Source organism: Scyliorhinus canicula, chromosome 11 (genome assembly GCF_902713615.1).
Source record: "Scyliorhinus canicula chromosome 11, sScyCan1.1, whole genome shotgun sequence".
In the NCBI taxonomy this organism is placed as follows: Eukaryota; Metazoa; Chordata; class Chondrichthyes; order Carcharhiniformes; family Scyliorhinidae; genus Scyliorhinus; species Scyliorhinus canicula.
The window spans coordinates 106,376,776-106,391,461 of NC_052156.1; the positions used below are offsets into that span (position 1 = coordinate 106,376,776).

A 14,686-nucleotide genomic window follows, 5' to 3' on the forward strand; every position below is an offset into this window, starting at 1 on the left:
GTTTCACCGACGCCCGGTACAACTTTAGCAAAGCTTCCCTACTTTTAGATTCCATTCGCCCTGCAACAACTTCCTTTCAAACATTTTCCATTTTATACATAACAATAAAACAACACAACATCCCCAAACATAAACCTCCACCCCATAAAGACAAAACTTTCTGGCTGACCAAGTTGGCGGGATGTTCTGGCCCTGCCGACACGCACCCCTGCCACCAGTCTCCCGGCAGTGAGGGGTGCCTTCAACGGGAAACCTTGTTGACAACGGCTGGACCAGAAGATCCTGCCACCAGCCAACGGCTGATGCAAAGCACATGGTCGGCTGCGTGGAAAATCCGATCCCATATGTTCCTCTTCACAACTTATTTTCCTACCTATCTTTGCCATCAGCAAATTTAGCATCCACATTTTGGTCCCTTCATCCAAGTCATTGATATAAATGATAAATAACTCCAGTACTCATCTCGTCACATTCTGCCAACCCAGAAAATGACCCTGTGGTAGTCACCACTGATATATTATACTGTATAAATGGGTTATACGGTAAGGCCCCTGTACGACAGGTACGGGGGTAGATCTCTGCCTGCTGGCTCCGCCCAGTAGGCGGTGTATAAATGTGTGTGCTCTCCGTACAGCAGCCATTGCATCAGCTGCTGTAGGAGGCCACACATCCCGCCCCCGCCGCCGGAAAATTCCTCCTCCGAAAAATTCCTCCGTCGAAAGGGCTACGCCGAATGGGCCACGCCGAATTGGCCACGCCGAATGGGCCACGCCGAATTGGCCACGCCGAAACGTCCCATCCCCCAAAGAACCGGCTCATCCTCGTCCCGGTCATATGAGCCTTATGCAGCACCTTAAACTGTATGAGGCTAAGCCTCGCACAAGAGGAGGAGGAGTTCACCCTTCCTAGGGCGTCCGCCCATGTCCCCTCCTCAATCTCCTCACCCAGCTCCTCCTCCCATTTACCCTTCAGCTCCTCTACGAGATCTCGTCTACCTCCTGCATCACTTGGTACGTTGCCGAGATCCTCCCCTCTACAGCTGCAACCTACAGCTGCAACCTCAAGCAGACAACACCAAAAAAGACTTCAAACGTTGGCTAGCCTGTTTTGAAGCACACATCGGGTCTGCGCCAGACCCAATCCCAGAAGCACAGAAGCTCCAGGTTCTGTACATGTGGCTACTGCATCGCCACCCTCACCGTCCAGGGCTTGGAGTTCAGCGTCTTCCGCCTCTACGTCCTCCCCAACCTCTGTGCTGCCTTGCTACTAAGCCTGGACTTCCAGTGCAACCTCCAAAGTCTAACCCTGAAATTCGGCGGGCCCTTACCACCCCTTACTATTTGCAGCCTCGCGACCTTCCTTTTTTGAAAACTTAACCCCGGATTGCAAACCTGTCGCCACCAGGAGCAGACGGTACAGCGCCCAGGACAGGACCTTCATCAGGTCTGAGGTCCAGCGGCTGCTGTGGGAAGGTATCATCGAGGCCAGCATCAGCCCCTGGAGAGCCCAAGTGGTAGTGATGAAAACCAGTGGGAAAAACAGGATGGTTGTTGACTACAGTCAGACCATCAACAGGTACACGCAGCTCGACGCGTACACCTCCCCCGCATATCTGATATGGTCAATCAGATTGCACAATACAGGGTCTTCTCGACAGTGGACCTGAAATCTGCCACCACCAGCTCCTCATCCGTAAGGCGGACCGCCCATACACTGCGTTTGAAGCAGACGGCTGCCTTTACCATTTCCTTAGGGTTTCCTTCGGCGTCACCGACGGGGTCTCGGTCTTCCAATGGGAGATGGACCGAATGGTTGAGCGGTACGGACTGTATCTGAACAACGTCACAATCTGCGGCCACGCCCAGCAGGACCACAACACTAACCTTTCCAAATTTCTCCACACCGCCACTCTCCTCAACCTCACTTACAACAAGGAGAAGTGTGTGTTTAGCATGAACCGATTAGCCATCTTCGGCTATGTGGTTCAGAATGGAATGCTAGGACCTGACCCTGATCGCATGCGCCCCCTCATGGAACTCCCCTCCCCTAAGGCCCTCAAACAATGCCTGGGGTTCTTTTCGTATTACGCCCAGTGGGTCTCAAACTATGCGGACAAGGCCCGCCCACTCATTCAATCCACCACTTTCCCACTGACGGCCGAGACTCACCAGGCCTTCGATTGTATCAAGGCCGACATTGCCAAGGCCGCAATGCACGCGGTCGACGAGAAGCTCCCCTTCCAAGTTGAGAGCGATGCATCAGACGTCGCTCTGGCCGCCACCGTCAACCAGGCAGGCAGACCCGTGGCATTCTTTTCCCGCACCCTCCATGCCTTCGATGTTCGGCACTCCTCCGTCGAAAAGGAGGCCTAAGCCATCGTTGAAGCTGTCATATGGGTTTTACTGTAAGGCCCCTGTGCTACAGGTACGGGGGTAGATCCCTGCCTGCTGGCTCCGCCCAGTAGGCAGAGTATAAATGTGTGTGCTCTCCGTACAGCAGCCATTTCGTCAGCTGCTGTAGGAGGCCACACATCTCTGTGTAATAAAGCCTTGATTACATTCTACTCTCGTCTCATCATAATTAATAGTGCATCAGACCCATTTATGCCTACTCCCTGTTTCCTCTAAGCTAACCAATCTTCAAACCATGTTACCCCCTATGCCATGAGCTCTTACTTTGGTGGGAAACATGTTAAATACCTCTGGAAATCTAAGCTCAGCATATCCACAAGTTTCCCTTTGCTTCTTACTTTCTCAAAGAAGTCCAATAAATTGGTTAAACGTGATTTCCCTTTCACAAAACCCTGTTGACTCTGCCTGATTGCAGAGATTTTCTAAGCGTTCCTCTAGAACCTCCCTTAAATATCTGATTCCAGCAATTTCCCTACCACAGATGTTAAGGTAATAAACTGTAGTTTCCTGCTTTCTGTCTCATTCCTTCCTTGAATAGAGGAATCACAGTCATTAGTTTCTAATCTGGTAGGACCTTTCCAAAATCTAAGGTATTTTGGAAAATTAAAATCAATACATCGACTATCTCTGCAGCCACTTCTTTTAAGACTCGAGAATGAAGTTCTTTGGGACATGGGAAGTTATCAGGTTTTAGTTCTAATAACTTTCATACTGCCTTTTCCTTGATCCCTTTCACCTCCTGATTCACAATTATTTTTGGTCATTGCCTGTTGCATTTTCGCACAAATGAAAATGAACGTTGTTGGTCAGCAAGATTTTTAGCACTTCTGTTCTGATGAACGGTCATCATCAATCCAAAGCATTTCGGGGAGGGGGGGGGGATTTTCCAGCCGTTTTGGTCAGCAAGACCTGGTGAATCCTGGCCGCTGGGAATACCGCGGGGGGGGGGGGGGGGGGGGGGTTTGGATTCAATGGGAAACCCTATTGACAGCGGCAGGACCAACCAGGCATTGCCTTCTTCCAGATCCTTCCATCAGGCAGAAGCTACATAAGTCTGATGACTCGCACATCCAGACATAGGAACAGGTTCTTCCCACAGCTACAAGACTCCTCAACGACTCCCCCTCAGACTGATCTGTTCCCTGAAAGAACACTATTCACAATGCCCTATGCTGTTCTTGCTCCGCACTGTAACCAATCACTGTTTGTTGATGCACCATTTGTCAATGCTCTGTTGATTATTCTGTCTACTATGTACGTACTGTGTACGTTCCCTCGGCCGCAGAAAAATACTTTTCACTGTGCTTCGGTACATGTGACAATAAATCAAATCAAAAATCAGGACCAGAAGATCCCACTGCCAGCCAATAACAAACCCTCTCCCTCCACCAAGAAACATGCCCCGAGGGTTAAGGTTAGGGTTAGAAATTTACCCCATTAACTCTGTTTCTCTCTCCACAGATGCTACCAGGACTTTTCTGTTTGTACTTCAGATTTCTAACATTTGTAATACTTTGCCTTTAATATTGGCATGGTCCGTTCCAGTTATAAACTTTCCTCACTTAACAATTAAACTCTGACTGACCTCACTTAATAGCACTTTGATTGCTCAGCTTGAACAAGACATCTCAGCAGCACAATCAACGTTGTATATTACATGCTGCGACTCCCCTGCCATGGCAAGTAATAAATCATTTGACGTAATGTAACCAATTGATCATCATAGTCACTGGTAGGCATTCATTTACATTAGCTGCTATCCCATGACATTGCTCACTTAGATGATCGCATCAGATGATCCGATGATTTAGGGGCAGCACGGTAGCATGGTGGTTAGCATAAATGCTTCACAGCTCCAGGGTCCCAGGTTCAGTTCCCGGCTGGGTCACTGTCTGTGCGGAGTCTGCACGTCCTCCCCGTGTGTGCGTGGGTTTCCTCCGGGTGCTCCGGTTTCCTCCCACAGTCTAAAGATGTGCGGGTTAGGTAGATTGGCCATGCTAAATTGCCCGTAGTGTCCTAAAAAAAAACTAAGGTTAAGGGGGTTACGGGTATAGGGTGGATACGTGGGTTTGAGTAGGGTGATCATTGCTCGGCACAACATCGAGGGCCGAAGGGCCTGTTCTGTGCTGTACTGTTCTATGTTCTATGTATAACTTAACCTGACCCCCCCCCCCCCCCCCCCCCCCCCCCGCAGTTATTGGATATTATAAGATCAATTACTGGTCAATTACTCCCAGCACAATCTGAGGCCATAAATCAGCACTTAAATCCTTTCAGGTTGCTTGGCATCTGCAACAAAATGTAATGTTTCACTGTGTTAGAACATAAGAACTAGGAGCAGGAGTAGGCCATCTGGCCCCTCGAGCCTGCTCCGCCATTCAATGAGATCATGGCTGATCTTTTGTGGACTCAGCTCCACTTTCCGGCCCGAACACCATAACCCTTAATCCCTTTATTCTTCAAAAAACTATCTATCTTTCCCTTAAAAACATGTAATGAAGGAGCCTCAACTGCTCCACTGGGCAAGGAATTCCATAGATTCACAACCCTTTGGGTGAAGAAGTTCCTCCTAAACTCAGTCCTAAATCTACTTCCCCTTATTTTGAGGCTATGTCCCCTAGTTCTGCTTTCACCCGCCAGTGGAAACAACCTGCCCGCATCTATCCTATCTATTCCCTTCATAATTTTAAATGTTTCTATAAGATCCCCCCTCATCCTTCTAAATTCCAACGAGTACAGTCCCAGTCTACTCAACCTCTCCTCATAATCCAACCCCTTTAGCTCTGGGATTAACCTAGTGAATCTCCTCTGCACACCCTCCAGTGCCAGTACGTCCTTTCTCAAGTAAGGAGACCAAAACTGAACACAATACTCCAGGTGTGGCCTCACTAACACCTTATACAATTGCAACATAACCTCCCTAGTCTTAAACTCCATCCCTCTAGCAATGAAGGACAAAATTCCATTTGCCTTCTTAATCACCTGTTGCACCTGTAAACCAACCTTCTGTGACTCATGCACTAGCACACCCAAGTCTCTCTGAACAGCGGCATGCTTTAATATTTTATCGTTTAAATAATAATCCCGTTTGCTGTTATTCCTACCAAAATGGATAACCTCACATTTGTCAACATTGTATTCCATCTGCCAGACCCTAGCCCATTCACTTAACCTATCCAAATCCCTCTGCAGACTTCCAGTATCCTCTGCACTTTTCGCTTTACCACTCATTTTAGTGTCATCTGCAAACATGGACACATTGCCCTTGGTCCCCAACTCCAAATCACCTACGTAAATTGTGAACAATTGTGGGCCCAACACGGATCCCTGAGGGACACCACTAGCTACTGATTGCCAACCAGAGAAATTAGTGTTAAGGGTCTTAAAGCTTTTATATTTAGTGCACTCCTTGATTTAAATTAAGATGGAAATTGGGAGAAGTGTAAAACAGTCAGTGAATACTATATCATCCCAATCATACCATTGGGGCAAGTTAAAATTAATCCCAGTGAGTCAAGGCCAGCTGGTGCCTTCTGGTGAACTCGGGTTAAGAGGGTGGACCAAACCAGACACAGATAGATCAGCCCCTATTGCTAAGCTGTACATGATAAATTCCAATATCCACATTTAGAATGGAAACTACCTATGTAAACATGTCACACGGCAATTTCACCTACTGGCACCGGAGTGTCTCCCATGAGGCATTCCCAATGGCAACAAGCACATGCAGTTGCAGGATTTTTGATGACTTTAGTGAGAATAACTGGCACAAAATGGCTGCAAAATGCGCTTTAGCATCTTGTAAAAATGTTACGATTTATGCAATCGACACACCACTCCGATTCTTCACTCCTCCCAGAGAGCAAGGCTATAAAACTGCCCCCAACCCGCCCATTCTAGTCTAGAATTCAGCTGCAGAGTTTAACACGACTGCTATTTTATTACTGAGTAGCGTTTGTTTACCAAATCCATCTGGGAAGGAAGGCTGCCAGAGAAAGATCTGTGTCTCTCTCTCGACTCCCAAGGAACTGTTTTGCTCATTTCCAACGACTTGTGTGCAAGTTACAATACTGAATATTGCTGCTTCTAAAGCGGGTGACAATAAGCAAAAAGCTTTGCATTGCGTTTGAGTAAAATGAGGGAGGGGGTACGAGTGACTAACTTTGTGTTATACACCTTTAGAAACACTCCCACAACTGCTGACTTTGGTCAGTAGCATGATACACCCAAACATGACTGGCGCTGAAAGCTCAGTTACCTCTGACCCACTCTTACTCCTGTACAATGTCACACTCTGTTGCAGACTTTTAATGACAAAGGAACATTGTACCTCAGCGATTGTCACAAGACACGGCAACTCACAGAGGGATCTGTTCAGCAAAGGCAGCCAGAATCAGCCATGCCCCTCAATAAAAAAACTTAACCCCCACCCCCCCTCTGCTCAGGCAAACAACTGGCCATGCAAATCGAGACGCCTTAAGCAATCAATGTCTGACATGCAACATTTAGCCTCCCCGATCAATGTGAGTCGTGAAGCAGATTGTTAGAAGGCAGTGAATTTTTTAATGTATTTGTATATAGGGGAGGGGAAGAAAAAACACAGCTTACAATGATGCCAACCCAGTACGGAGTGTCTCTGGCCAGCAAGGAGGAGCTGATACTTTTCATTATGAAGGCGATCACCACAATGCCAACGCTCAGCACCAGTTGCAACAAGGCGATTAGAACAGGGAAGCGGCAGCCACAACACTTATGAGAGTCTTCGTCGCCAGCGGCTTGGGCTCCTGCTTTCCTCTCCGCCGCCTTGTCTGCCTCTTTCCCGGGCTCGGTGTTCTCCTTCTCCCCGGCTTTGTCCTGCTTCTCCCCGTTCCTGTGCACTTTCCCCATGCTTTTCTGTCCACCTGGCGTGAGTGTGTGTGTTTTGTGGGTGCAAAAGGGGAGCAGGATTGGAGAGGGCGATGTGTGTACTGAAAGGGCGTTGGTGTTTGCAAATGGGTGGCACTCCTTTGTCGAGTCAGGACGAATATGGAGAACATTGGAGGGGGCCAGCCCTCCAGTTCCCACATATAGACCAGCAGGAGGGGGGAGGCGAGGGGGGATCCATACACCCCACAGCAATGGGGTCTCAGGGACTGACTCCACTCGGTATTTGCATTTGGCAGAGAAAAGGAGGAGGGAAGTGATTTTCTGTTTTAAAACGGAATAGAGAATCCGACTGGAAAATGTAGCAACAAAGTTTGTGCCTAGCCTGTGTTATCCTTATTGATTCTCGGGATGTGAGTGTGGCTGGGTCAGCATTTGTTGCCCATCCCTAGTTGCCCCTGTATACAGTGGCTTGCTCGGCCCTTTCAGAGGGCAGTTAAGAGTCAAAGGGAAGCAGAAAATACTGGACAATCTCCGAAGGTCTGACAGCATCTGTGGAGAGAGAGAACAGAGCTAATGGGTGGGATTCTCTAACCCCGCGGCAGAGTGTCCACGCCGTCGTAAACGCCATCGCGTTTTACGACGGTGTGAACAGGCCGACCCGACTTCAAAAAGGGGCCAGCACGGCACTCTAGCGGACCACGCCGCTCCAGCTGCTGATCCTGGCGCAAACTGGGCACCGCGGAATCTGCGCATGCGCAGTGGCACTGGTGCCAACGCGTGCATGCACAGTGCCTTCCTTCAACGCGCCGGCCCCGAAGCAACATGGCGCAGCACTACAGGGGCCAGCACGGAAGAAACAAGGCCCCCAGCCAGAGAGGCCGGCCTGCCGATCGGTGGGCTCCAATCGCGGGCCAGGCCACATTGGAGGCCCCCCCCTTAGGGTCGGACCCCCCCTCCCCCCCACAAAAGGGCACCTCCCCCCAACACTTCCACGCTGAGTTCCCACCGGCTGAGAATAGGTGTGGCCGCTGGGCACATCGCGGGCCAAGAATCGGCGGGCTGGCCGCGTAGAGCGTCTCCTGACCGGCGACGCGCCAACCATGCCAGTGCCAATGGTGCCGATTCCCCACTCTGTGGAGAATTGCGTGCCGCCGTCGGGGCGGCGTAGCGCGATTCGCACCGGTTGCGGGGATTCTCTGGCCAGGCCCCAGGCTGAGAGAATCCCGCCCAATGTTTCCCATCTTTATCAAAGGTGGAGATAACTGGAAATTGGATGGGATTTATACTATTGTGCGTGAGAGGACAGGTGGAGCAATGGACTGGATAGAGCCCCACATCTCTATCATCTTCACATGGTCCATCTCCAACACTTCCCTTTTTTGATATCTCTATCTCCATTTCTGGGCACAGTAACAAGACTTACAACACCAGGTTAAAGTCCGACAGGTTTGTTTCGAATCACTAGCTTTCGGAGCACTGCTTCCTCAGGTGAATGAAGAGGTGGGTTCCAGAAACATATATATAGACAAAGACGATACTTTGAATGCGAGTCTTTGGAGGTAATTAAGTCTTTACAGGTCCAGAACTGGACTGGATTGGATTTGTTTATTGTCACGTGTACCGAGGTAGAGTGAAAAGTATTTTTCTGCGAGCAGCTCAACAGACCATTAAGTATATGGAAAGAAAAGTGAGTAAAATAAAATACATAATAGGGCAACACAAGGTATACAATGTAACTACATAAGCACCGGCATCGGATGAAGCATACAGATGTGTCGTGTTAATGAGGTCAGTCCATAAGAGGGTAATTTAGGAGTCTGGTAGCAGTAGTGAAGAAGCTGTTTTTCAGTCCGTGAGTGTTTTCAGACTTCTCTATCTCCTGCCCGATGGAAAAAGTTGAAAGAGTGAGTAAGCCGGGTGGGAGGGGTGTTTGATTATGCTGCCTGCTTTCCCCAGGAAGCGGGAGGTGTAAATGGAGTCAATTGATGGGAGGCAGGTTCGTGTGATGGACTGGGCGGTATTCACGACACTCTGAAGTTTCTTGCGGTCCTGGGCCGAGCAGTTGCCATACCAGGCTGTGATGCAGCCAGATAGGATGCTTTCTATAGTGCATCTGTAAAAGTTGGTAAGAGTTAATGTGGACATGCTGAATTTCCTTAGTTTCCTGAGGAAGTATAGGCGCTGTTGTGCTTTCTTGGTGGTAGCGGCGACGTGGGTGGACCAGGACAGATTTTTGGAGATTTGCACCCCTAGGAATTTGAAACTGCTAACCATCTCCACCTCGGCCCCGTTGATGCTGACAGAGGTGTGTACAGTACTTTGCTTCCTGAAGTCAATGACCAGTTCTTTAGTTTTGCTAGCATTGAGGAAGAGATTGTTGTCGCTGCACCACTCTATTAGGTTCTCTATCTCCCTCCTGTATTCTGACTCGCCGTTATTCGAGATCCGGCCCACTCTGGTCGTTTCATCAGCAAACTTGTAGATGGAGTTGGAACCAGATTTTGCCATGCAGTCATGTGTGTACAGGAAATAGAGTAGGGGGCTATGTACGCAGCCTTGCGGGGCCCTGGTATTGAGGACTATTGTGGAGGAAGTGTTGTTGTTCATTCTTACCGATTGTGGACCGTGGGTCAGAAAGTCGAGGATCCAGTTGCAGAGTGGGGAGCCAAGTCCTAGGTTTTGGAGCTTGGATATGAGTTTGGCTGGGATTATGGTGTTGAAGGCAGAGCTGTAGTCATAAATAGGAGTCTGATGTAGGAGTCCTTGTTGGAAAGATGGTCTAGGGATGGGTGTAGGGCCAGGGAAATGGCGTCTGTTGCGGACCGGTTGCGGTGGTATGCGTATTGCAGTGGATCAAGGCGTTTGGATCGGATTGGATTGGATTTGTTTATTGTCATGTGTACCGAGGTACAGTGAAAAGTATTTTTCTGCGAGCAGCCCAGCAGATCATTGAGTATATAGAGAGAAAAGGGAATAAAATAAAATACATAATACAGTAGAGTAACAATGTAACTACATAAGCACCGGCATTGGATGAAGCATGCAGGGGTGTCGTGTTAATGAGGTCAGTCCATAAGAGGGCCATTGAGGAGTCTGGTAACAACAGGGAAGAAGCTGTTTTTGAGTCTGTTCGTGCGTGTTCTCAGACTTCTGTATCCCCTGCCCGATGGAAGAAGTTGGAAGAGTGAGTCAGCCGGGTGGGAGGGATCCATGATTATGCTGCCCGCTTTCTCCAGGCAGCGGGAGGTGTCAATGGAGTCAATTGATGGGAGGCAGGTTCGTGTGATGGACTGGGCGGTGTTCACGACTCTCTGAAGTTTCTTGCGGTCCTGAGCCGAGCAGTTGCCATACCAGGCTGTGATGCAGCCCGATAGGATGCTTTCTATGGTGCATCTGTAAAAGTTGGTAAGGGTTAATGTGGACATGCCGAATTTCTCTAGTTTCCTGAGGAAGTAGAGGCGCTGTTGTGCTTTCTTGGTGGTAGCGTCGACGTGGGGAGTATGGAGGTGATGCGCTTCATGATCAACCTCTCGAAGCAGGTGGGGACCTTGGAGTGGAGTAGGGACAGGTTTAAATGTCCGTGAACACCTCTGCCAGCTGGTCCACGCAGGCTCTGAGTGCACGACCAGGGATCCCGTCCGGGCCCGTCGCCTTCCGAGAGTTCACTTTCAGGAAGGCCGATCTGACTTCGGGAGCTGTGATGGTGGGTATGGGTGAGTTATTGGCTGCTGTGGCACTCGACAGTGGCTTGTTGGTTTCCTGCTCAAACCGAGCATAGAATGCATTGAGCTCACTGGGGAGGGGTGCGCTGCTGCCGGAGATACTGCTCGGCTTCGTTTTGTAGCCCGTTATGTTGTTTAATCCATTGCCACAACGCCAAGAGTCTGTGACTCTAGCTTGGTTTGATATTCTCTCTTGGCATCTTGGATGGCTTTGCGGAGGTTGTACCTGGATTTCTTGTATAGGTCAGGGTCGTCTGACTTGAACGCCTCAGACCTGCCCTTCAGTAGGGAGTCACTCTCGTGATTGAGCCATGAGTTGGGGAACGTACGTACTGCTTTCTTTGGCACGCAGCCGTCCACACATTTGCTGATGAAGTATGTGACGGTGGTGACATACTCATTTAAGTTGGTCGCTGAGTTCTTAAATATGGACCAGGTGTTACAACTGGTGTTGTAAGACTTCTTACTGTGCTCACCCCAGTCCAACGCCGGCATCTCCACTCCATCTCTGGGGATAGACTGTCCATTAGAATCCATTACAAATCCACCGACTGCCATAGCTACCTCAACAACAGCTGTCCTCCCCCCCACGCCATCCCCCATCCTGCAAGGACTCCATCCCAATCCCTCAGTTCCCCTGCCTCTGTCTCACCTATTCTGATGTTGCAACTTTCAAAACTGTGCTGGTGACACATAGAATCCCTACAGTGCAGAAGTGGGCCATTTGGCCCATTGAGTCTGCCCCAACCCTCGGAACGAGCACCCTACCTTGGCCCACACCCCCATCCTATCCCGTAACCCCAACTAACCGTTGGACACTAAGGGGTAATTTATCTTGGCCAATCCACCTAACCTGCACATCTTTGGACTGGCAGATAACTGGAGATGCCAGAGGAAACCCATGCAGATACTCGGAGAATGTACAAACTCCACTCAGTCACCCAATGCCAGAACGTGGGTCTCTGGCACAGTGAGGCAACAGTGTTAACCACTGTGTCACCGTGCTGCCATCTTCCATATTCCTTAACCATGGGTTCCCACTCACTGTGGTTGACAGAGAGTCTCAACCGTGTCCGACCCATCCCTCGAACCTCTTCTCTCACCCCTCTCCTCCCTCCCAGAACCCGGATAGAGCTCCCCTTGTCCTCAATTTCCACCCCACCAGTCTCCGCATTCAAAAGATCATCCATCGCCAGTTCCGCCGAATCCCACATGATGCTTTCACCAAACATATCTACCCCTCACTCCCCCTGTCAGCATTCCACAGGGACCTTTCCCTCCGGGATACCCTGGTCCACTCCTCCATCGCCCCCAACACCTCACCCTCTTCCTACAGCACTTTCCCATTTAATCACTGGTGGTGTAAGACCTGCTCCTTTACCTCCTCCTTGCTCATCATCCCAGGGCCTAAACACTCTTTTCAAGTGAGGCAGCGCTTCACATGCACCTCCTTCAATCTGGCCTTTTCCATTTGCTGCTCTCAATGCAGTCTCCTCTACATTGGAGAGTCTAAACACAGACTGGGTGACCGCTTTGCAGAACATCTCTAGTCGGTCCACAAGCAGGACCCAGATCTTCCTGCCGCGTGGCATTTCAACTCACCGTCCTGCTGTCACGTCCTTGGCCTGCTGCAGTGTTCCAGTGAAGCCCAGCGCAAACTGAGGGAACAGAACCTCATCTTCCGATTAAGCAAGTTACAGCCTTCCAGACTTAACATTGAGTTCAACAAATTCAGATTGTGAACTCTCTCCTCCGCCTTCACCCCATTTTTATTTCTATCAATTGATTTTAATGTATTTCGTCAATCTGTTTTTCCCTCACCATTGCCTCCCCTCTGCCCACCCCACTCCACTTGGGAGTTCCTAGTTGCCCTTTGACACGCTGCTTACCTCTACTCAGCCATGAACACATTCTGATCTTCTAATGTGCCAGTCAGCACCCTTTTTGGACTTGATCACCTTTATTTGCATTCTCTTTGTCTTTCTGTCCATCTTTGTCAATCTCCACTTATCGCTAGTCCTCTATACAGCCCCACTGCTACATGCCCCCCCCCCCCCCAAACAGTATAAATCTGATCCTGTTTCCACTTCCCTTGGCTTTGAAAAAGAGTCACCCAGACTCGTAACGTTAGCTCCCTTCTCTCGCCACAGAGGCTGAGATAGTCCAGCATTTTCTGTTTTTGTTCCAGCATCTACAGTAATTTGCTTTTGTATAAGAGTCAACCATATTACTGTGGGCTTGGAGTCACATGTCAGCCAAACCAGGTAAGGACGGCAGATTTCGTTCCCTAAAGAGCATTACTGAACTAGATGGGTTTTTATGGAAGCGACAATGGTTACATGGGTGGCATGGTGACACAGTGGTTAGCACTGCTGCCTCACAGCGCCAGGGACCCCGGGTTTGATTCTGGCCCTGGGAGACTGTTTGTGTGGAGTTTGTACATTCCCCCTGTGTCTGTGTGGGTTTGCTCCAGGTGATCCAGTTTCCTTCCACAGACCGAAGACGTGCAGGTTAGGTGAATTGGGAATGCTAAATTGCCCATAGTGTCCAAAGTTTAGGTGGGGTTACAGGAATAGGGCGGGGTACACCCCCCTTGGTCGGGAGCTCTTTCAGAGAGTCGGTGCAAACTCAATGGGCACTGCAGGGATTCTACTCTATGGTCATGATTGGACTTTTCGTTCCAAAATTCTATTGAATTCAGATTTCACCACCTGCCCTGATGGGATTCGAACCTGGGTCTCCAGAGCAATACCATGGTCTCCGCATGACTACTCATTATGGTCTCCAGAGCAATACCATGGTCTCCGCATGACTACTCATTATGGTGTCCAGAGCTGATTTAGCTCACTGGGCTAAATCGCTGGCTTTTAAAGCAGACCAAGCAGGCCAGCAGCACGGTTCGATTCCCGTATCAGCCTCCCCGGACAGGCGCCGGAATGTGGCGACTAGGGGCTTTTCACAGTAACTTCATTGAAGCCTACTCGTGACAATAAGCGATTTTCATTTCAGAGCAATACCATGGTCTCCGCATTACTAGTTCAGTGACAATACCAATATGCCACTACCTTCCCTAATTGCCCTTGCCGTGGTGGTGATCCGCCTTCTTGAACCAATGAAGTCCATGTGGTGTAGGTACACCCAGAGTGCTGTTAGGCAGGGAGTTCCAGGAGTTTGACCCAGCGAGACTGAAGGAACAACAATATCTTTCCAAGTCAGTAATGTGTAGCTTGGAGGGGAACTTGCTGGTGGTGATGTTCCGCTGCATTTGGAGCTCTTGTCTTTCGAGGTGAAGAGATCCCGTGTTTGGAAGATGTTGTCAGAGGAGCCTTGGTGAATTTCTGCAGTGAATCCTATGGATGGTACACAGTGCTGCTACTGTATGTCAGTGGTGGAGGGAGTGAATATTGAAGGTGTTAGTGACTAAGGGCTTTTCATAGTAACTTCATTGAAGCCTACTTGTGGCAATAAGCGATTATTATTATAGGGTACCAATCAAGCAGGCTGTTCCAGCTAATGTCGAACCTCTTGAATGTTGTTGGAGATGAGCTCATCCAGGAAAGTGGATGAGTCCATTACACTCCTGACTTGTGAATATGTAGATGGTGGACAGGTTTTGGGGAGTCAGGTGAGTCACTCACTGCAGAATTCCCAACCTCTGATCTGCTCTTGTAGCCACAGTATTTATAT

General features: G+C 49.4%; 1 protein-coding gene across 1 annotated transcript in view; it reads right to left on the reverse strand.

Moving 5' to 3' along the window:
- Positions 1 to 7,451, reverse strand: part of sspn (sarcospan (Kras oncogene-associated gene)) — a 43,761-nt gene extending 36,310 nt beyond the window's left edge. Inside the window, exon 1 of the mRNA XM_038810983.1 lies at positions 7,020 to 7,451. Within this exon, the coding sequence (XP_038666911.1) occupies positions 7,020 to 7,298 (279 nt within the window). The 5' untranslated portion in view covers positions 7,299 to 7,451. The remainder of the gene's footprint in view (positions 1 to 7,019) is intronic.
- Positions 7,452 to 14,686: the final 7,235 nt, after the last annotated feature.